This window comes from Oryzias latipes, chromosome 13, assembly GCF_053564925.1.
Source record: "Oryzias latipes strain Hd-rR chromosome 13, Olatipes_Hd-rR_3.1".
In the NCBI taxonomy this organism is placed as follows: Eukaryota; Metazoa; Chordata; class Actinopteri; order Beloniformes; family Adrianichthyidae; genus Oryzias; species Oryzias latipes.
In genome coordinates this window covers 23780736-23803853 of record NC_136249.1, presented here as the reverse complement: position 1 = coordinate 23803853, position 23118 = coordinate 23780736, and the positions used below count along the sequence as shown (strand labels likewise).

Sequence of the window (23118 nt, the reverse complement as noted above, 5' to 3'; positions counted from 1 at the left end):
AGTTAAAGGACAGCGACAACAATGCAGGGAGGATTAGAGGCTGCACATTTGAAGTTGCAGCTCTGAGGAGAGCTATTCTTTAACATAACAACCCCCCCCCAAAAAAAAAATTTGATTTGAAAAGTTAACTTGAAAGCAGGTGGGTTAAAGAATCCAAGACAGTGGAAAGTATGAACTGTAAAGTTCCCCTTAGATTATCCTGTGTTACATACACGGGGGCTTTGGAAGCACAAGCAGAGTAAACCTGAACACATGTGCCTGCTGAACAGTCTGAAGCATTACACCTCCGCCTGGCGAGTTACACAGCCCCAAGGAACGAGCACAACGGTTGGTGGGGATTCAAGCAGTTGAATGATTAGGAACAGTCCTCTGGCAGTGCCATTCCTCAGTGGTAAACACTGCATTCAGAGCAATTAAGTCAACGATTTGAAAGCATCAACCTCTATACTCTCCATGCCGTTTCCGCTTTAGTTGCACTTTATTCCGGTCCCCCTCCCTTTTATCGCGCTGTAGATAGATATCACCACACGAGCCTGACACACTAGATAGTAGGTAAAAGAAAATGGTAATGAATCCACACTTAAAACAGTTGTTCCATGTGCAGTTATAAGCATGCAGTATCAGAATGCCTAAAGTGATCCCCTGCTGGGAAATCATTATTTTCCTTTCTATCCCCAATGTATAAAGTTTTTTTTGAGCGTTTGAGCTGCCATGTTAGAGAGAACTGAGAAGCTCAGTGTGCCTGAAACGACATATGCTAAGGAATTGTTAAAAGGCAGAGCTAAAAAGGGGAAATCCCTAAACTGTATATAATGAAAGACATCCTTGGGAGACTCATTTTCAATGAAAATAGAGTGAAAGTGCAGAGGGGTTGTGTTTTGGTTAGAAAAGTTAAGACAAAATTATTTACGGTGCACTTTTAGCAGAGACACCCAATAAAACAAGAGGCAAATTGCTGACCACATTGCAAACAAAACCCAAACTGTAAATTATGTTTTATGGTTCCAAAAACATGCATGTTGGGGAAAAAAAATATGGGCACAGTCATGCCTGCAAGAAATACATTTTTTCCCCCCCAAACAATAGAAAAATGGCTTCATTTGTCCATTCACTGCACTGCAAGACTGATTGTAAAAATTAATTTTATTTTAGAATGAGCACAATTAATTACTTTTTATGCTCTCTTTCATTCAAATTTATTTTTTTTATGCTCATCCACATAGTAAATGCCTCAAAGCTGGAGAATATCATTTTTAAGCCAATCTGAATCCATGAAACACCAATTCCCTCAACTACTGGGCCCGATAAGCCACTCCACAGTATCTTCTAGAAGGTTTCGGATCCACTTCAGACCAGGATCTGAAACTTTAAAAGCTAAAGGAGCTATTCAGATCAGCTTCTCACAGACAAAAAAACAGCCAGAGCTGCTAAGTCCCACTTCAGTTTATAAAATGATGGTTGTTTTTTGTAGCCATTAAGCTATTCATTTATAAAATGATGTTTTTTTCATGTTTGCAATAGTTAAACTATAACAGTTTTTTTTCGGTATATAACAATTGTGAATAATTTCATTCTGACAGCAGCACATAAAATCTTTTCATTCATTCATTTTCTACAGTTTTATCCATTTCGGGGTCACGGGGCTGCCGGAGCCTTTCCCGGCCACTTGTGGTCGAAGGCGGGGGACACCCTAGACTGTTCGGCAGTCTGTCGCAGGGCAGCAATCACACACCCATTCACTCTCACTCTCACACACCTATGGACAATTTACAGTTACCAATTAACCTATGAAGACCCCGGAGAAAACCCACGCACGCACGGGGAGAAGATGCAAACGCCACACAAACACATTGATGTTCCGTTTCAGGTCCCCCAGCCGGGACTTGAACCACTGCGCCACCGTGCAGCCCACATAAAACCTTTTAAAAGAAAATATTCAAAAAAGATCCACCAGATTCAGCCCATTTATATTGCAGTTGTCATTATAATTAATGCACTTCAGAACTTTGCTCCTGCACAGAAATGTACTACAATGTACTACAGCAGTGCGCTGTGCAGCAAAAGATAAGAATGTGTGTTTGACAATAGATTTAACAATCATTTTGCTTGGTCGCCTGACATGTGCATTTTTGGAGAATTGGTAAATCATATTAAGACTCTTATTTTAGGGTCGTGCAAAGAACGGGTAAAAAAAAAGTGTTAAAAAAGGTTTATTTCACTACTATAAGATCATTTCATTTGGTGAAAATTTACTTAAAAAAGAACACATGCGTGTTTTGTCTGAAATGTTAGCAGCAACAGTCCGTTTCATCAACAGCCTCATTTGTGGCCCTGGCTGGCTGCCGGTCTGTCTGTGTGTGTGCGTGTGTGTGTGGCTCTCTGACAGGATGCATGGAAGCGTGTCGGTGCGTGACCTTTGAGGATAACCTCCAGCTCGTCTCGTAAGATGTCAAACGTGCTGTATCTGGAGCTGGTCTCCGGGATGATGTTCTTCTTCAGCCATCCTCCGCAGGCATACTGATAGAAGTTGTCGCAGGGGTTCACGGATGAATCCATGTTTTCGATGAGACGAGACGCTGCGTGGACAGACAAGAAACCGGGACTGAGAACGGGGAGAAACAGGAGTTTTAAGACGCTATAGCAGACTACCACAGTGTTAGTGAGCCAGACACATGAACGCCCGCATTGGGATTGGCCCATGACTAAACCTGTGCGCTATTCCCCTTCTCCTCACCAGTTACCGATATGCCATCACCGTTGCTCTTTTAAGAAGCATTAATCAGCGGACAATTGTGTGCACCTGCTGCTGCTGCTGCCGTGTTTCCTCTCTGGCGTTGACCAAAAGAAAAAGTTAGCATCAAACTGATTTAACAGAAAGAATGCAACAACAAGTATACACGAATTTATTGAATGGACAGAAATACAACTATAACAAAGTACTAGAGAAAAGCAGAGTTCGGAAGGTCTACGCACACTGTCCGCTGACGTCATGTTCACGTAAAATCCCATCATATGTCACTAGCATAACAGAAGTTTTAGCATTGCTGCGCTAATAAATTCAGCCCCTGAAGTTGCGCATGCGCAAAACAGAGGCCGACCACGCGCAGTTTCATCGTTGTGTTTCTTTTTGTTAACCACTAGTGTTGTGTAAATAAAAATTTTGTTCTGATTTGGCAGAATTTATAACTACAAAAATGAATATAAATATCATAATTGATATTTTTGATGTGATTTTATACTTTTAATGACATGGTTTGTTCAAAAATGTTATTTTTGTTATTAAATTGTTAATTATAAGTGTATTTATTGTTAATTGTCCAATTCACAACCTTGTTTTATTGTATTCTATTTCGACTTTCAATCATATTGCAAAACAACAGAACATTATTTTAATCGATGTTCAACGAGAAAATGTACACCTCTGGACAGGACATGTTGATTTTTGATGTACAGGTTTTACGGTGTCGTTCATCTTTTAACTTTTGTCTTCTACCTAGTTCATAATAAAGTTTGTTTAAAAAAGTATAGTGGTAATTATAAAAAACGTTCATTATAAAATAAAAACTAAAAACATATACAAACCGTAATTATGTTGAAAAACATATTTTTCTCCAGGTTTTTTGTATTAATAGTAGACTAGTAGGCCTAAATTATCCATTCTAAATCTAAAGACCCCATAGTACCATCATTGCATCTTATATGTTAGTTTAATCAAAGGGCCTCAAAAACCTCTCTAAAAAAGATCTTTATGCAAACATAAAAACAAATGAATAAAAACAAGAAACCACACTAATAGCAGTGATCTATTCATACGTATATTTTTTTTTCCAAAAAATGTCTTTTGCTGTTTCTTAAATCCCGTCTAAACGTTTTGGTTCCTGTTATTTTTTTATGTGCACAAAAGGTGCCAAAACTACCTTGCTCCAGTTAGATGATACTTAGTTAAAAATAAAATCTTTCCCAGGGTGTATACTATTGAGCAAAGGTTGAGAAGTACTCTATTAGAAAACAGAGTGATGAATTAGCGCAACCACTTTCAATTAGATACATATGCAAATTCCTGCAGCAACATTTTGTTTATGTGATCAGTGTGTGTATGTGTGGCCTATGTGGGTATGTGTGTCAGAGAGTAACCATCACTAGCACTCTTTGACACTCAGCCTGTTAAGTTTTATTGTAACTTCAATCTGTAATTATGCCAGACAGGGTTGATGTCACCAATGTGAGACACAAACAAGCATGACAAGCAAATGGGGAGACATAATTATGTGTGTGTGTGGTGTGTGTGCGAAGAAAGAGGTGTTTTTAGAAATGATGTGATTGATCTATAAGATCATGTGAGAGGTGATTTGTGTTGTGTTGCTCAGTTCAATCCCCTTTCAACAACAATGCAAAGCAGCCCAACAAGTTGTCCAACTAAAACCAAAACAACCATTGTTTTAGTAATTGGTAAGTGCACCCCCAACACAAAAAATTTCTACATCGTTTGTGCTTGAACATTTCATTGTATAAACTCAACATTTAAAATGGGTTGAAATGAGGAACTGGCATATTTGAATTGAGATTTTGGAAAGTTTTACCAATATTTATGAAAAGCAAAGCTTGTACTGTTTTGTATTGTTAGATTTTGTTTTAAATGGATTCCTCTTGACCTATATGGGCTGATGGAAAAAAACAAAACCGGTGCAATGTCATTTGAGTAGAGACCACTCTGATTCCTTTGAAATGTTCCTTTTTTAAGCAGAACTGTTATAAAACCACATCTCTTTGTGTCCATTTTGCCTAAGTGTTCACTGGAACTGACCAGAAATTAGGCTAAAAAGCTGCTTGCCGCTTTTACATTGAAAAAGTATAACAGACTGGATGATTTTGTATTTTCGTGAATATAAACTATAGACACTGTGACAATGTGGGATTTTGCAAGTTGTTTTTGTATTTTACATATGGTGGTTTGATCAAAATACAAACATTTAAAGCAACAACACACGATTTTATCATTTCTCATTTGGCCACACTGCAACTGAAGGGCCTGAAATAATGAATTTTACTCACATAAGTAATAGAACCTATCATTTTTCAAAAATCAGAAGATCTGGTTGAAGCGTAATTAAAAAGAAAAATGTCTATGGTGCAAACAATAGACAGAAAAAAACTACTATAGGTAGAGGGTTTCCAGGGCTACTAATATTGTCTCACTGAAACCCTGTTGGTCATACCTTAGGAGGAACTGCGGTTAAGGTGATTAGGATAGAAAAACTGATCTACCCTAAAGAAAAAACCAGTCATTACCTGGGACGTACCTGAGGGTTTTTTCAAAAGGAGCCACATATCGCTCAAGAAGGTCCGAACGTTGTAGTGTGTGTACCAGAAAATATAAACGATCTCTGGACACTTGTCCTTTTGTTTTTAAACTGCTGCAGTAAGTCCCTCCAACACTCGAGGGACCTTCTTTATGCTTCCTCTAATCCAGTTATCTTTAGCAGCCAGGAAAAATGAGCGTAGCTAAAATCACATTAGTAAAAATAATGTTAAGTATTAAGTGAACAGGAATCATTCAAGGATTAGGCCAGGTATATAACCTCTGATTTGAACTCTATTATAAGCTGCAAATGGCCCTGGAGTTACAGTATTAGGCAAACTAATTGCACTTTAGTTCTGTTTCTAATGAGTTCTTTTGATAACTTCTTTGCCAAGAGGTCACTGATGCCTGCCATGTCACTATTTAGTCGTTTGACATTTGGGGAAATGCGCTTAATCACTTTCTACCAAAAGCCTTCCAAGTAAAGATCAATACCACTCTGACATGAGCCTGTTGAAGAATGCAGCCAGCAGCTGATTAGATGAGCACTTGAAACAGGGGCTGCAGTTCTGTAGGCAAAATCCTCCTACACAAAGCTCCCTTTCTATAGCACTATAGCATTAAATCCTTACAAAAACTGACACTTCACATTATGAAGGACCGTGACTATTTACTGATCAAAGCTTCTATTGTGAATTTGTATGAAATTAGGCTTCCAATCCCAGTGAATGGAACAAAGCAGTTTCATTTTAACAGTTTTATATGTGCATAGAATGAACGGAGATGATCTAACACAATAGTTAACAAGCTCAGTCATGCTACTTACTTGTCCTACTTCTAGTGTTCATAAAAAGCTGAACCACTGTCTTGCAGTTTGCTGAAAATCTTTTTACAAATGCATGTGAATAGGGAATGGATCTCATTCTAGAATAAAGAAATGCTCAGAATGTGGAATCATATCTCCGGAGAGGATGTTGACAGAATAAAGCAGGAGAATAGTCTGGGCTCCTCTTGCAGGACGGAAGCACATTTGAGATTATGGACCACCTGGTGTAAAGCCTTAGACACTCGCCAAAGCAATTCATTATGTTGTGTGAAAGAAACAAAAAATTCTTCATCAAACAAATGTTTCTTTCTGTGTAAATACAATTAGCATGTCTATAAAACATTAAATTTCAACCAAAATATGAAATTTCTTGAACTAAAACTGAATTACAGGAGGCAGCTCTCAGATCCTGGGCCACAGGCCTGTCTGTCAGACGTGACTGAATTAGGACACTGGTTCCCTAGAAAATATATCAAGATAAATTGACATCTGCTGCTGTTAGCTGGAGGTAGTTTTTCATTATTAGTCAAACGTTTTTTTTTTTTCTATTATAAAAGGCTCTACATTATCTAAGGAGTTAAAAAAAATTCCTACGGTAAAAAAAAAACAGAGAAATTTGTTATGGATGTTTTGGAAAGATATGCTGAGTTATGCTTTATAATAGCCTAGAATGAGCTGGCGAGAGCGCTGGGTTAATAGCTAAATACATCGAAAATGTTTGCTTAGTAAACAAAAGGAGTGGAGATTGTGAACTTTACAAAAAGTTCTGAACAAGAAAACCCTGTTTACAATGTTTTTATCTAAGTTCTGCTGAGTTGGTGCACGTTTCCTCTAGTTTAGTATTCACAGCTTTTTTAATCAGTGGTTTGGCTGAAAGGATATTCACAATGGATGTGACTGTTTTCTCACAACATGTCTAAAACTCTCTGTACTTCTTCTCTTGTATGGTCGTCCTCAAAGCGGAAAATCCCAATGTTCACAATGAGAGGGAAAGTGAATCACACCATCACACGGTGCTTACCTGACTGTGTGCAGTCAGCTGTGGTACACATTTCATCTGCAGGGGAGAGAAACCATCAATCAGTGAAATGTTTACAGTTATAACTCTGTGTGTCAACAGTTTTTCTCTTCGCCTTCATTCCTGGTCTACCATACTTGCTGCTTGTATAACCTTTAACCGCTTCAAAGCTTCCCAGTCTGTAGTTTTGCGTGAATGCACCCATAATTACAAGCATAAGCAAGTCATTGAGCTTCAGTTATCCTGACAAAGCAGCTTACACATTCACAGATCACAAGACTGTAAAAACAATAACAACTTAGCACATGTAATCCGACCAAACTCCATCATAATTGGATCGTCTGGGTAATTTTTGACTTGCTGAACTTTGTCAGTTTTTAACCCAAAGATCAGCTGCTTACGCTTACTGACACTTAGAGACATTGAGAGTGCTTAGTCAAGGAAATTGTTTGCACATTAGTGCTTAATGAAACCTCTTACTCTATTATGGAACGACAGCCATGGCCATTTTTAAACACAAATATTGATTTAGATGTGCTTGCTTACTATCAAGCTTTCACTAAACATAAAGTGAAATGTGATAAATAAATTAACAATATATTAATGATATGCCGCACTATAAGGCACACTCAAAAGCCTTTTATTTTCTTTATTTTTTAAAATAAATGACTGTGTTCCTTATGACCCGAGCACCTTATGTGTTCATTTTTGTTGTGCTTACTGATGTCAAAGCGATTTTGTAAAGGTATACGGTGCTCTGTCAAAATTGATGAGTTGAATTCCGAACGGGGTTGCGAGTATGCTAACAAGGCTAACGTTTAAGGGTTTCGTTATCAGTTTTTTTCATGTTACTAACAAAGTTTAGAGTTAGCATAGTCAGAGTAACGTTATTTTTAAAGAGCCCACATCAACTATATCAACTTTTTGAAATTTTAAGAGTATTAAAATGTTAATTCCTCACAAAAAACAACCCCAAAGCGGTGTTTTGATCCATTCACGCATTTCTGAGTATTCCTCCAAAAACCTGCCCTCTGAGCACCAGCCCCTCCCAATCATCACATTGTGATGTAGATAAGTGAGGAACCGCCCCTTCTAGGAAGAGTCTGCTCTGCCAGCACAAGCACACCCACTTTCTCTGTAGAGCTGGGAGTGTTTGACAAAAACAATTTCATTTCATTGGCGCAGTATGCACATCCATCTTTGCAAAAGTTTGGATGTTGTTTGTTTCCGTGGGAGAAATGCAGACACCCTGTAGAGGTTGACGTCATGAAATGGGTGGCACCCACAAGGGGCGAAAGCCGGTGCCTCCGAAATCGAGTTGTCTTACTTCCGAGTAAGAAAAATGGCCACAAAAATAACCCATATTTCCAAAAAATGTGTTCTTTAGTGTGCCAAAGGTAATATATAATAATATATATAAATGTAGTTTTTACGTGTTGCAAACAAGGAGTTGCAAGTATTGTGAATACTAATGTGGCTAATGTGTAGCATGTTAAAAGAAAGTTCTATGTGGATGCATTCAATAAAGTCTGACTGAAACACAAATTTATGTCTGACTCTTTTATGAGATTTATAATTTGGTGCGCCTTTTTGACATAAGTTGGAAAATAGACCATTTGTTGACAGTGCGCCTTATAGTGTTCACAATCCGGTACAGTGTTTTAGGAGAATTTAAAAAAGAGAACAAGTTCTGTTGTTTTTCTCTGTTCTCTTGCAGACAGCTTCATAGGCACCCAAAAGAAATACCCTTTATCACCATTAACAAATGACATCTCTTTTTCGTCAGCATTATTGCTTTTTCCATACATCACTCACCAGTTTTCTGAGTGGCAAAAAGAATGATGAGTGCAACGATGACAATAAAAAGCAGGGAGACTATGGTAATGAGGCCAATCTCCAAGGAGGTCCATCGGGGCTTCTTAGCCGACTTTGGCGTGTTGGTTTCTGTCATTCTCAGCTCTCCTTCAGCAGCCAGCTGTATCAACTCACCTGAAAAAGAAAATGATCAACCTGCTGAGAAATCAATAACTAAAGCTCTCTTCATTTTCATTTAACAAGCAAGAAATGAAACTATTGTCTCATAGCTTTTTTTTGACACAACCATTTACATTCTTCCTGTTTAAGATCAATGTCTTTGGAAAATGAGGTTCAATCCAGGTTTGTTGCAAATGAACATAAGGCCAGGACCCCTTGGTGTTAGTTTTCAACATGAAGGCTAACCTAATGACCTCACTAGAAGTTCATCTGTCGTCCCCGAGTGCCTGAAATAAATGCCATGACACCGTAACTAAATGTCAATATCGTAGTCACCACGGAAACCCCAAAAATCGTTGAGAAGCTTTTTCCAGAACAAAAAAAAAATGTAGAGTCCAACACTAAGAGCAGAAACTGGACTGCGGCTTTATTTCTCCCAAAAAACTGTGGTGACATTTTTTTTTCTCAATGGATATATGGGTTAAAAGTAAACTAAATAGCTCTTTGTGTTTTCAAAGTGACAATAGGTTCTATTCTCCTTCACAATTTGTGTCAACATTTGAGAATAGGTGTATTTTGACTCTTGCTGTGATCTGTTAAGCTGTTCTGTCTGACTTTAATGTGCTTGAAAGCATTGACATGCATGCAACACTAACAGTCACAAGATCCAAACTGAAGAGTGGATAACACCAATCTAGTGACTCCAAAAACAGCCTCCAGGAATTAGTAAATCATCTTTTGACAACAGATGTGGATCAGCACCTTGAACACAGAAAAAAGGTTTTAAAAAAAGGCTGCTGAACAAAAGAATCTGCATGTGACCGAATCAAAAAAAATGCTGATGTTTGTCTCCAGTTTACCAATGACTTTGTCTTTGAAAATTTGTTGTTCGTTTTTAAAAAAAAAATTGTAAGTAAATGAATAAATCATGACAAAATAAAATTACATTTAAAAGAGAATAGTTGCTTTCTGATGATATAAAAACATTTTTCTTAATATTCTATCCCCTCATACCCATAAAAAAAGATGACACGTGTTGGAAACAACACAGAAAATCAGTAAAAAGAACGGTCTTAGAGCAAAAGGTGAGAACAGTGAAAAGTCTTACCCTGGTGGTTGTGCACTCCAAACGCACAAAAAAAGATATAGTTCTAAAAAGAAAGAGAAAACAGCAAGAGAGACCGTTCCTTTGCTCTCCACAACACAGTGTTGCCAAGAGGGAACTTTACAAAGTTCATGTAACAAGCAGTTAAGTCTATCTCTGTAAGGCTGAAGGAAATTAATCCTTAATCCTTCACCAGAGTTGAACAGACACCCACTTATCCACAGGCAACGCTCAGATACACTTTGCTAACCAGTGCCATGAGGTGACTGCACAGATGGGTGCGTCTCTGTGAGCAGACTGAGATGAGAGGCCAAAGTCTCTTTGAAGACACACACGAGCATCCATTCGATAAACACCATATTCATCGCACACCACTAATTCACAGTGAAACGCATGACAAAAACAACAGACCAACATGAAGTGAACTGGCCAGATTATGATTATTATCGCAGGCACATTATAGCCCACATGAAGCGGTGCTCCCTCCAGATCCCTTTCTGCTCCATAACAGCTTTGAAATATGCATGACATCCCAGCAGGGTCAGAAGATTTAACATAGGAGGTGGTGACTGGATGCAATTCCAAAACTGGAAAATACGGCCAGTGATAAATGAGCAATTGGAGGCATAAAATGAGGCGGTGAGACAGTAAGGTGACATAAGTTGATATATTAATCAAAACTTCCTGTCAGCATCCTGTCTGACTGCAGATCATCATGACAGGAGTCCCACAGCTGTAATGAAACCATGTGTGCATGTCAGCACCGGAGAGGCTGTACATTATCTTCAGTCACTCTGCTCTCAACACTTTCTGGGTAATTGAGTATCTGTGGGAATTTATTTAAACGGATAAAGAGACCAAAAAACTGTCAGAATATCAGGCAACAAGTGATGGAGCGTAAAAAGAATTGGACACAATAAAGTAGCAAAAGAAAAACAATCTGTAAGCAAGAATTGTCTACAATGCACCATCATTTTGGTTGTTTGCATGTAGCGAAAGCCATTCAAGGGAAGAGAATTTGCTCTTTTTCTTAGCATTTCTAATTTGCATAATGATGGACAAAGAAAACCTTTCTAGCAGAAACTTTATCTCAGTTTCTCCCCCTTCCATTTGACTTGAAATACCTAAAACACAAACAGGTTGCAATCCCCTCCAAAATTAAACCCATCATTCACTGAGACACCTGAAAACCCCCATGTGCCAGCACACACAAAAACACACTTCCATTGAAGCCTATTTGAACAAAATCACCTTTTTACGCTCTACATGAATCCTGAACATGGCATGTAGCTAAATCAGCTTGAATCAGCTGGAATGGGGCCCTCCTTCAATTAAAATACCACCTTTATTCTGGAGTCTGATCCTCAGCACAGAGCCTGCAGCCTGACAGTGAAGGCTGGAGTCATCTCAGAGAGAGAGAGATGCACAAAGGTGAAGCGGTCCAACTGAGATGAAGTCCACCTCTTAAATTACTAATGGTTTTTGTAATAGCAGCATAAAGTAAAAATAACTTTTAAAGGGGTATTGCAACAAAAGAAAAGCAAGATGTTCAGTTCCCCCCGCAGCTGCTATGAACGGATGCGGCGGAAACGGAGGATCCCCGGAGGCTTTTTAGACTGGACCAAATTCATCAAAGTGTTCAACTCCGCTGATAAAAATAAAGTGCTGCAGCGCGCTCGGCGGCTCGGAACCGCGCTGCTAAATGCGTGCCAGCTCCTCATCTCCTGTTGCACGTTTGGAACTCCAAGGGGAGAAGGGGGGGGGGGGTATTATTGCTGTGTCAACCCAACTGCCCCACGCGAACACGCGCATTAATAAAATAATTAATACTACGGCGCGCTCGCACGCACGCACAAAAACGCAAACGCCGGCGCACGCGTTTGGGCACTCCCGGAGCCGACTTACCAGGTGTGTCAGGAAATTTTCGGTCGATGATATATATGGGCATCACATCCACTGATCATACATCCATCAAATCCACAGAGGGAGCTGCTGATCGATCTGCACGATTTCAACAAGACAGAAACCCCACGCCCGCCTCTCTTCTTCTGCCTCTTCTTCGTCTTTTGCCTCTCAGAGCGCACATTCACACAAACGCGCTCTCACTCACTCACTCACGCACGCACGCGTAGACCCTTCTCTGAAACTACCTACTGCGCAGTGCCACATCCAAAGAGGAGCGCTGAATGAGAAGGATCCAGCAGAGCCGCGCGCTCAAGTGTGAGTGAGATCCACGCAGAGGGATCCCATATAGTTATAGGCTTCTGACACGCGGGAGGCAGTGAATCAGCCCTCGAATTGCCTCACCCACAAACTTGCGGCTTCCTCTGTCTGGGCTGTGTTAAGCAGTGACCCTTGGTAGGGACACTTGCCGGGAGCTGCGCCTCGATAACCGCAGGGCGCAGCTTCAGATGGTCAGTGTGACGAGAAGGACCTCATGCGGGACTCTCACGCAGATTTCACTCATATTGTTTGATGAATGGTAGCCCTCACAAAAAGACGCTGTCATTTAAAAACGACAATCTTTGCTACTTTCTTAACACTTTATAAGATAATTGTGCTAATGTGTGTTAAAATGACTTTGCACTGATCAGTGGCTTCAGGGTATAACAATTCGATCCAAATCATAATCTATGGTTTCTGGTATGATTCATAGTCGGTTTATTTGAAAAATACGATTCCCTAAAATTGATCCAGGACATATTTAGCCAAAAATTCAACCAGTGTGACTCAGAGATAAATACCTGGGTACTGAACAGTGCAGGTGAAGTTTTCTAGATTCATTGTATTTCTTGCAAGATAATCAAGTGTAAATTGAATGTGTGCAAACAAACAAACAACAAGTAAACAAAAATTAATGGGAAATTTATTCACATTTTAGTTTCATAAAGTTCAGCCCGCCGTTGTTTTTCTACACCAAAATAATCCAAAAAGAACAATTATTTTCAATTGCGGTCATATGTCTTTGTAAAAATTCAAAGTGTTTCCACACATTGGACTGTAGTGATGACCTGATTTTGTTACCGTCACGTGTGTTGTCTGTCACTTATTGTTTTTACTTTATAATACAATAAATCCCCTCATCCCTCAATCCAAATGGTATTTTCCAGTATTGATTATAATCGACTTATATAATTTCCAAACTATTTTATAATGGTATAGGTCATTTTGATTCGATTAACAACTTGCCTCAGACAGATTGATCTGGTCGGATTGAAAAAATATAAATTGTTTCAGAAGTCACACTCCTACTTTTAACAGAACAGAAAGCTGCACAGATCAGTGAAGTGCTTGAAAGAAGCCCAACATGTAAGTTTATCATCCAGATCTAACTTGGTTGAGTGCAGAGAACGGGCAGCATTTAAAATGCAGAACATGGAAACAGCTTGCAAAGCATTGAGCCCAACAGCAAATTTGGCAGAGATACCATGAGATGAAATGAAGGTTCCATAATACATGTTGAACCAAAAGCTTTTAGTGAGAGCTGTTTAAATTCACACTCATATCGTGTTTGAGGTTGAAGTACCTTGGTGAATTTACCCAGAACGCTCGTGTTTTTCAACTTCTTTTGAAGTTGTGTACACATATCACAATACGGAAGAAGCAGATTACATAATACATGCGTTGAAAATTCATTCGGTTCCAGTTAATAGCCAATAAATGTAACATGGCTTACTGTATATGCAATTGCAAAGAGAAACCAAAATCTACATTTTTATTTCATTTCTGTACATTTCCTGATTTTTGACCTCCTCCTGCTGAACAACAAGCATCACCACTGGGTCACTCTTGTAGGAGCAGCAAACTCTGCAAATATACCAGGAGTTTTGGCCTACAAGAGAAAGTCTGCATTAACGTGAGAAAAAGAAAAAGCAGGTTACACGACTGCAGAGAATAAATGACCTAATTTCAGCAAGATGAAGATGGTTTCCTGGATGAGACTGCCAGATTAGAAGCTGATTGAATGCTATGAGACTATTAAACTGTAACTGTTGTTATGAGTAATTACAATATTTGGGTTTAGAGCGTGCTGGAAGTTAGATAGATTTGCTTTTTAATCAAAGAAACCTTTTGCATGACAAACTCTAACTCTAACTCATCTTGCTAACAGATTTCTGTGAGGGTTTATAGCACACATCTGCTCATGAAAGCTGTAAGATGAGCTGCAATTAAAAGTTTAAAAGCCACAATGTGTCTGTGTCACAGATATGATCCGTTTTGTTTATGTGCTCGTCACGACACCGCCAGTCTGTTTTGGTCTTACTACTGACTGACATTACAGTGCAAAACGTTGGGGAAGTATTAAATCTTGACCAGTATGAATGTTAGGAATAATTAGAAACAGAATAGTTAGAAACTCTCTTTTACTTTTATTACACTAACTTTTACTTTTTATTACACTAATGGTTTAAACTTGATTCACTATGTATTATCATCTCAAAATTATATTACATTTGAAGAAAGCACAACCAAGACTATTGTCTCATAACATTCCTCATCCTCCCTTTTCAACTTTGTGTGTGCTGGTGTATGTGCTCTGGCAAATGTCTGTGATAACCTCAGAGATCTGACACATGAAGCTCCCTGACCTTGGAGCTTCTCTCCAGCAGCAACCTGTGGGTGTGATTTTCACATTAGGGTCCATCGGATGATCTTCTGAATATGCAAATGCAGGGTTTATATACCAAGCCCATCGCTGAGCACCGTTGTTCGGACTTTGATGCAGCAACCTGTTCATCTGTCTGTAACCCTTCGTACAAATCTGTGCTTCTTGTGCGGAGTAAAACTACCACTAAAGAGAAGTAACTGTCTCTGAGTCATTATTCATTCATTTCTGTGTGCAGGAAGCTGAAGGGGAACGAACCAACCTAATTTACCTATTTTACAGTCCTGATTAGAATCTCCAGTTTCCTCACAATGAAGTATTTATTTTGTTTGTTAGTCAATCCTGACAGAAAAATTGCCCACAAAGCAATGTGGGTGACCTGCTGGATGTTCACATTGTGTGAGGTGTGGTCAACTTTGTCAACTCCACAATATTATTTTCATATTCTGGCAATATATTTTTTTTAAATTCGCTATAATTTTCTTGAGGTAAGAATGCCTCTACAACTTTCATTACTTGAACATGCTGATTTACTATAATAGAAAGCGGAGTGTGGAGTTAATTCAAAAAAGGCCTATATTATACAAAGTAATGTGTTGAGCTTTTAAGTGTATTAAAATGTTCTTTCCTCATGAAAAGAAACCCAAAGTGGTATTTTGATCTGTTCAAGCATTTGTAAGTATTCCTCTAAAAACTTGCTCTTTGAGCACCAGCCCCTTCTAATCCTTGAAAATGAGCGGGTTCTCATGAGCTGACGTAGGCCAGTGAGGAACAGCCCCTTCCAGGAAGAGTCTGCTCTGCCAGCACCGTCCTCAGGCTAACACACACACCCACCTTCTGCCCGCGGAGCTAGGGGTGATCGGCTAAAACTCTTTCCTTTTTTATATGCACAGTATGCACATCCATCTTTGTAAAAGTTTGGAAGTTGTTTGTTTTCGTGGGAGAAATGCAGACACGCTCCAGATGCCAACTCTTCACATCAAGGCAAACTCTGGCTGTGATCATTTTCTTTATCACCACAGACAAAAATAAACAGTTCATACTGGTCCATAGAACTACAATCAATGTTTTGCTCTGAAATGTTTTTGGATATAGTACAAAACAGACTGGCGAAATTGTGATGACACATAAACAAAACGGATCATGTCTATCCATCAACACATTGTGGCTTTTCAACTTTGATTTGCAGCTTGTCTCATAATTCTCTTGAGCAGATGAGGTTCTTAAAAATATTAGAACTTAAATCATGGAAAAAACCATTAGAAATAACCTATGATTTTGTTTAATACACAAATAAATTATAACAAAGATTCCCTGATTTTTTTTTTTTAATTGAATGCAATACGCTTCCATACCTTATTCCCTCCACACCATCCCAACCTGTCCTTGTTACAGCGGGTGCAATTTTAACGGCAAGTTAGACAAACGTGGATGTATTTGGTCCGGATTGAGCTCTGAACCTTGCATTTGATCTGTATTCAGACGGCCGTCAAGCGGCCTTTCCTGATTCGAACCAAAGCTAGAAAACAAAACCACGTGAATGAAAATCTCTTCACTTACCAGTCAGCAATAAGGAGGGCAGAACAAAGCAACTAGAGACAGAAATGGAAAGGAAAATATGGAAGTCCTGCGCTTTGCAGTCCTTCTTGAGGTTAGTTCATTCAAACTTTGTATTTTGCTGACCAATTTTAAACATCTGTATCGTCAGGTTTAACACTTTTCACTGCTGCTTTGATCTGGTGGAGACGTGCTGCAGGGCGGTTAATGGGGAGGCCATTTTTTAGCTCTATACAAAAAGCGTGTCCCTACCAGTTTGGTTGTGCGTATAGATGAGGTCCCGTTTTATTTGTTGAAATGCCAACTGTTTGAAAATTGATCATGGAGGAGAAATTCATGATCGTGGTTTGTGCCCAGCTGGAATTATATGACACTAATTCTTTTATATTTTGGAATGGAGCTGTGAAAGAAAAAAGCCTGGAGCAAGATTCATGAGATCTGCACCACTTCGACATTTTGCACCAAGCCACTTCCAACCATAGGTGAAATTTTAGGACATTCTTGAATGCACGTCACATGCATGGTGTGAACATAGTACAATAGTGAAGCAGGTAAGAATAATAGATAACATATTAAAAGGTGAGGGCATGAAACCCACCTGTCTCTGAATCATTTAGATTTCAGGGTATTTTTTTTTAGCTAACTTGTCACCAAACCTTGATCTTTATATTGTGAGTCATAAAAAGCATTTAAAGAAGGCTTGATATCTGTTGGAACTCTCCAAAGAGCCAAGGATATGTGTCATTAGAAATACTACACCCTCATTTGTGTAGAAGATCAAACTCAAATTTAGACTAACATGACAACAAAATCAATCCCAGTACAATTGTCATTAAAATAATTGGACCAAAGAGACAAAAAAAAAAAAGAGAAGTCTTTGAAGCATGTTACAGATTTTTTTTTTGTGTGTGTGTGTGGAGATTTGCGACATCACATTCATGTTAATGAAGACTTAGCTACTTGTTTAACAAGCCCCCAGTGGTATTTTGGTGAACTAACTAGTTACTTTTGATTTTTAATGAGCTTCAGTCTTGAAGCTACTGGGTTTCCCCATGGAAAACATACACTTCTATATTCTAATGAATTTGTATGTGTTGATGTTCTTCAAATATTCATCAACTATAGTCATTTGTTAATCATTTCTATCACTTTTTTCTTAAGTCAATTCAGTCAACCAATCAAACTTTATGTATGAAAAAATTGCTTTTCATGGATTTCAGCTCAAAGCGCTTTACAGTTAAAAAATAACAAAATACAAAGAAAAAAAATAAAATAAAATCAACCCACCCTTTAATTTACACACATACACCCCATGACCCCACACACAATGGGTACAGCCACAAAAATCTGTAAACAGAAAAGAGACATAAGGCATGGCTCTGCTGTGAGGGAACATCATATCAGGAATCTCTTATACAAAGAGCCAGCTCAGCCACACAACATCGCAATAGCGTCCACACACGGCAGACAGCAACAGGGTCCACTCCACAGCCATGAGGCTGTGATGCTGGAGCCCAGCCGCCCCAACAAGGGCAAACACCACGGCAACATCCTCTGACAAAACCGGCAAGCCGGATACAAAAGATCCCCGCCCTAAACTCAATCCTGAAACAATTTTAAAATGGATGTCATTTTGATTTAATTTTTGTAAATCACGGTCACGCAGGCAGCCGTAGACAACAGGCATAAGATCATCCAAGGAGAGACAGGGTTGTCCAAGTCCAGGCGAGAGTTGGGGCATGCAGCAGGCAAACAGAGACAGAAACAGGGTCAGAAGATCACATCCAAATGTAAAACTTTGTATTGAAGGCAGAATGGCACAAACAATCCTTCACACTGAACTTCACTCAGTGCATTGCTTAAGTATACTGTGGTTAACTGAATGAATGAGAGTCAGGTGTGCAGCATCAAGGACGTGTGTGCTGGGGTTGCTGGGAACTGTAGTGTGGCTAGAACTCTCAGGACGGCTCCTGCTGGTGACCAGAGGGGGAGACAGAGCTCGTACTTCTGACAGTGACAGTCAAATAATAACACCAATACTTTTGGTTATTTATCCTGTTTTATCGGCAAGTTAGCTTGCATGTGAGGGATGTTCCAAACTAAATATTTAGTTACAAAGCTAAATATTAAATTTGGACTTGAATAAGTTTTCAACAAATAAATATTTAGTGACAAAGCTTAAATTTTTTAATTTGGAATATGAGTATTTAGGCCAGATCAAAATGTTTAATTTTATAAAACTAAACGTCTATTTTAAAAACTAAACATTTAGTTTGTAAACAACTATATAATTATAATTTTTTTGTAACTTTAATTGAAACATTTTGCTTGCTAACTAAATATAGTAAATGTGTAATTTAGTTAATTTTAGTTAGTAAATGTGACATTTATAAATACATGAATCAAAAGGTGAAATTAGGCATTTGGAATATGAAACCTGTTTTTTCTCCTCCTAAAACAGGCTAAATAACCAAAAATATTGCTGTTACTATTTGACTCTGTCACCCCGTAGTAATGTGTTCCCGTCCCCTGGTCCTTGTCAGTTTGTAATACGGTAATTAAGTTAAACTCCAAAAGGTGGTAGATAAGGGAGCAGTCGATAGGGGATTTGACTGTGCTAAAAACCACTTTTTGTGATAAAAATGGCCATTCTGACCCTTTTTTTCTCTGCTGCTAAAGTCAGAAACATGGGGGAGCCAATGTCCAAATTGTTCAAATGAATCCATCATTTTGTAATGGTGGTCCTGTCAGATTTGGAGACTCTCTGTGAGATGGTTCCCTCAGTAGACGTGTGGTTTTACATTTTATTTCCGAGTGCAGCTCACTGTGGGATTCACTCAGCAAAAGCTAGCTTGAGATGTCCAACAGACTGCAGCCGGAGTCGATACCTACTTCTGCAGAGTAATTTGAACTGGAACACAGTGCTGATAGTTCCTTTCTGCTGAAGACACAAAGCCAATTTTTAGTGGTGTAAATATTTTTTACGTTTGAAAATTCACAGCTTGGTTGCATGAAAAACATTCGATTTTTTTTCTTTTAAAATAACAGAAGTCTATGATAACTTCAACACAAACTCCCCATGCAGGTTTTTTTTTTTAAACTATGCAAATTCAAACAGTTTCTTGGGCAGGTTGATTCTTGCCTCATCCCACATGTCATTCTTTATTTGTGTCTCATCGTGAACAGTGGGAAATCCTCCAGATGCATTTCTGCAGGTACAAGTTTATGCAGTTGAACTTACAGAAGTGTTCACAGCAGCTGCTGCTTAGTAAATCTGTAAGATTCTTCACTCAGGGTGCAATTTTGATATCTCCTTAATGCTCTTTATTCAAAACCCCTTTTCTCTTGCAGCGTTTGGAGCCCCGCTGTCTGTCAGCGAGCCCAGCATGCTGTGGACCCCTGGAAAGTGTTAAATTTTAATTGCACCATTCCCGGGGTGACACAGGCGTTAATAGTCTTTGCTGCAAATATAAATGCGTCAATGCAAACACGAGCAAACACATTAACTTGAACATCATGCATTCTCAATAGACCTCGTGGAGACTTTCAGCTGAAATCAATACATGCCAAACCTCAATAAATAAAGTAATGTACCACATTCTAAACTAGAAAAAGGCTTTGAATAGAACAAGTATTGTGATGAGCAATGGTTATGGTGGACCCAAAAGACAGGAGATGCACATATAAAGAATCTAAGATTTCATGAACAAACTAAAAACACGACAATTACTACCAAACCATGACACAACTATTGACGAATGCAGAAACGAAGAGAGGAGGGCCTAAAACACTTAAAGACCCACTCTGATAAAAAATGTGTCTTGGGGTGTTTTTAACATGTTTTTTGGCATTTTTCTGATGATGCAGGACATATAATAAGATAATGAAGCTTAAAATAGCTTTCTGTGTGTTCCTTTATTCAAATTGAATAGAAATCAATAGAAAATGGGCAAGGTAGGACACAGGCTCTCTGCTCTGTCTAGATCCATGTACGTCTTTGTTTTCCTCGTCTGATCTGATATCTGGCTCAAAACTACACGGCTGGAAAGCTCCAATATTGCTAACTATTTTTATTGCACCGTTAATGTTAGGTTGGGGGTGTGAGGAGCTATTAGCTAGCGGACGAGCGACAGCTCCTGGTCATGGGTGACTGGAAGAGGGAATGGGCTTGCCCACAAGTTGGAGGCAAATTTCTGATGAACTCTTGCCGATCTGCAGAGACTATGTCTTAGAAAATACTTTTCTTTTTTTAATACTTTGGGTTAGAACAGCATAACCATAGTTAAAAATCCACTGAGAACAGCTCAAAAGATGATTGGATAGGGACTTCAAGTAAATCAGAGACTCAAATGCACTATTAATAATCAACAGAAACAGCTGATAAACTGAAAATGTAAACCAGGTGTGCAATGACTGGAGGAAAATAAGACAGGATCACTGAAAACTCAACAAAAAAGTCACAAGTCCCCACAAATAATGCTTCCAAATACTCTGTGTTTGTTACCAAAGATCTGACTCATGCAGAGACTGACAGCCTTGTGGTTCTATTGATGGGTTCTAACGAACTGGAAGCAAAAGTCGTGACCAATAAAAGGGTCTGCTTTCAATCTACAATGCATTGCACACAACAATAAGCTCACAGTTTCAAGATCTTTTATGTCGCTCCAGCACGATATTCATTGGATTGGTGCTTGACAACCCAAGATGTTAGGTTTCTTTGGTTTGGGTTAAGTTGGTCTGGTCTTATGTGTCCGTTGACGAATGACTTGGCTGCATCTCTACTGAGAGATGGGCTATTCCATTTAAAGTTTGCTGCATGAAACCGGCGTTCACATCAAGTAACCTAAATAATCGAGTATCTACATTAATGGTGTCGGTTAGGCCTTTGACATTCTTTCGACTTCCGCAACTCTCCCACTGTTTACACAAATAATGTAATTCCAGCGGATTCTGAAGCAGAGATAAAAGCAGTCTTGCACTGATTGGCAAAACTCCAGTGGTGAAGAACTTACTCAATCCATGTAAATCAGCTGATTCTGTCACGGAGAAAAATGGCTTTGTGTCATTATGCAACACTGTGTTGCATATTGGCACAAAGCTGATATGTAAAGGCGCTTTTCTCCGCGTCGAGATCAGCTAATTCCCATTTGATAGCATGAATGGTTGAAGAGCTGAGGTTGGTCAATAGGCTTGTGTTATGTAGGTGTCCCCGGCAACATCTTAAGGTGAAGGTTAAAGGGTTAAACTTGGATACTTACTTTTTAATTAGTAAGGTTGAGATTCTAGTTGTCATTTGCCATTAAGAAGAACTCCATAAAGATGGAAAAATGAAAAATAAGGTTTAAAAGACACTTCAACCCAGTAATTCCTGTTTGGATCGGCAGTATATTTTATTTGAAAGGAATCAAATAAAAGGAAAAACAACTGTTTATAAAAGACAGGATGCAAAGGTCCCCTTTTCTTCCTTTTTATCACTCTAATTCATAAGTTTTTGGCTTGTTCTTGAATATCTTTACTCATTTCATGTGTGCAATATTCATTTTTTTTACTGCACAGTCTTTGTTATTATTTATTTTTAATATTTATTAGAAAAGAGCTACTGAAAACAATTTCATTGTGCATTGCATAATGATAATAAAAAGATTCTGATTCTGATTCTGATCTTAGTTGATCTGAGGAAACTCATCTTTCACAACAATAGAATAGATGACTCCACTGACTAAAATACGCCCAAAGTTCAAGGACTTAAAGAGAATCAAAGGAGATTGGGCATAAAGAGACATAAATCCAAAAAGCTCAAGTGTCGCATTGTTGTGTACAGTGTGACCCGTTCAAAAGCAAACAGGGAAAATAGGAGTTTTACAAGCGTCTGATCAGTTCCTTTTCATATGTGTTTTTTATGTGCTGCTTGAAGGCACTCTTCAAGCAGCAATGATAAATGATTATGAGGCTGGTTCTGGTTATGAAGCTGGTTCTCATATCTCTTGGTCTCAAAAATCCTGACATCCAGCTTTGATCTTCATTTAAAAGACATGAAGTTGGCTCCAAAATATTATTTCTCTTGTTTGTTTCTACTATAGTTAAATGGGAACCATGAAGATTTCTTCTCTGTGTGTAAAATTTGTGTTTTTGTTGTCACAGCTACAAGATGCTTCAATTACTTTTCAAGCATTGCGCAAATATATCATTGAATCCATGTTTGCTCAAAAGACAATGGAAATATGGAAACTATCAACAGCTGTGACATTTCCTAATCCCTTTTTTAACTTTTCAGAGCATGGTTATTGCTTTAGCATTAGATCAAGGGAAAAATAAAACATTTGGATCATTCTGTTGCATTACTAAGATAAAAATGCTGAAATCTATCTGCGAGGCTCTCAAGTAGCATCTGAAATGTATCTTAGGAAAACATGAAAAGGGTTAAAATATGTAAAAGCTAACTTTAATCCTTTATTCATCACACCTTCAAAAAATCCCCAAAGGGAAGTTAGAACTAAAGTGAGTCAGAAAGACTGTGATTTAGTCTGCTGATTCCACATCGTCTGCTTCAAATCACTCATATTTCAACACATCTTCTTAGCCAATCACCCATGAGCTGCCAAGTGTAGATATGGTCTTTCTTGACACTCAGTCAGCTGTCAATGCAAAAACACGGGGCACCCACCTCCTCCTACACTCCCCCTAAACCATCTAGGTTTTCAGGGTGGCTCATCGCAAGTCTGTCCACATCCGG

General features: G+C 38.7%; 1 protein-coding gene across 8 annotated transcripts in view; it reads right to left on the bottom strand.

The window, feature by feature from the left end:
• The window catches only part of LOC101170860 (neprilysin), a 62421-nt gene that overhangs the window by 24548 nt on the left and 14755 nt on the right, over positions 1 to 23118 (bottom strand). Inside the window, exons 1-4 of one of the 8 annotated variants that reach the window (XM_078929429.1) lie at positions 18048 to 18087; positions 8959 to 9132; positions 7147 to 7182; positions 2415 to 2576 (exon numbers count right to left, since the gene is read on the bottom strand). In XM_078929429.1, the coding sequence (XP_078785555.1) occupies positions 2415 to 2576; positions 7147 to 7182; positions 8959 to 9132; positions 18048 to 18072 (397 nt within the window). In that variant the 5' untranslated portion in view covers positions 18073 to 18087. Of the gene's footprint in view, positions 1 to 2414; positions 2577 to 2734; positions 2829 to 2973; positions 3044 to 7146; positions 7183 to 8958; positions 9133 to 9773; positions 9875 to 10225; positions 11887 to 12127; positions 12669 to 18047; positions 18088 to 23118 lie in introns of those variants that run through there. The other 7 variants (XM_023961640.2, XM_023961641.2, XM_078929431.1 and 4 more) reach the window with 7 other exon arrangements.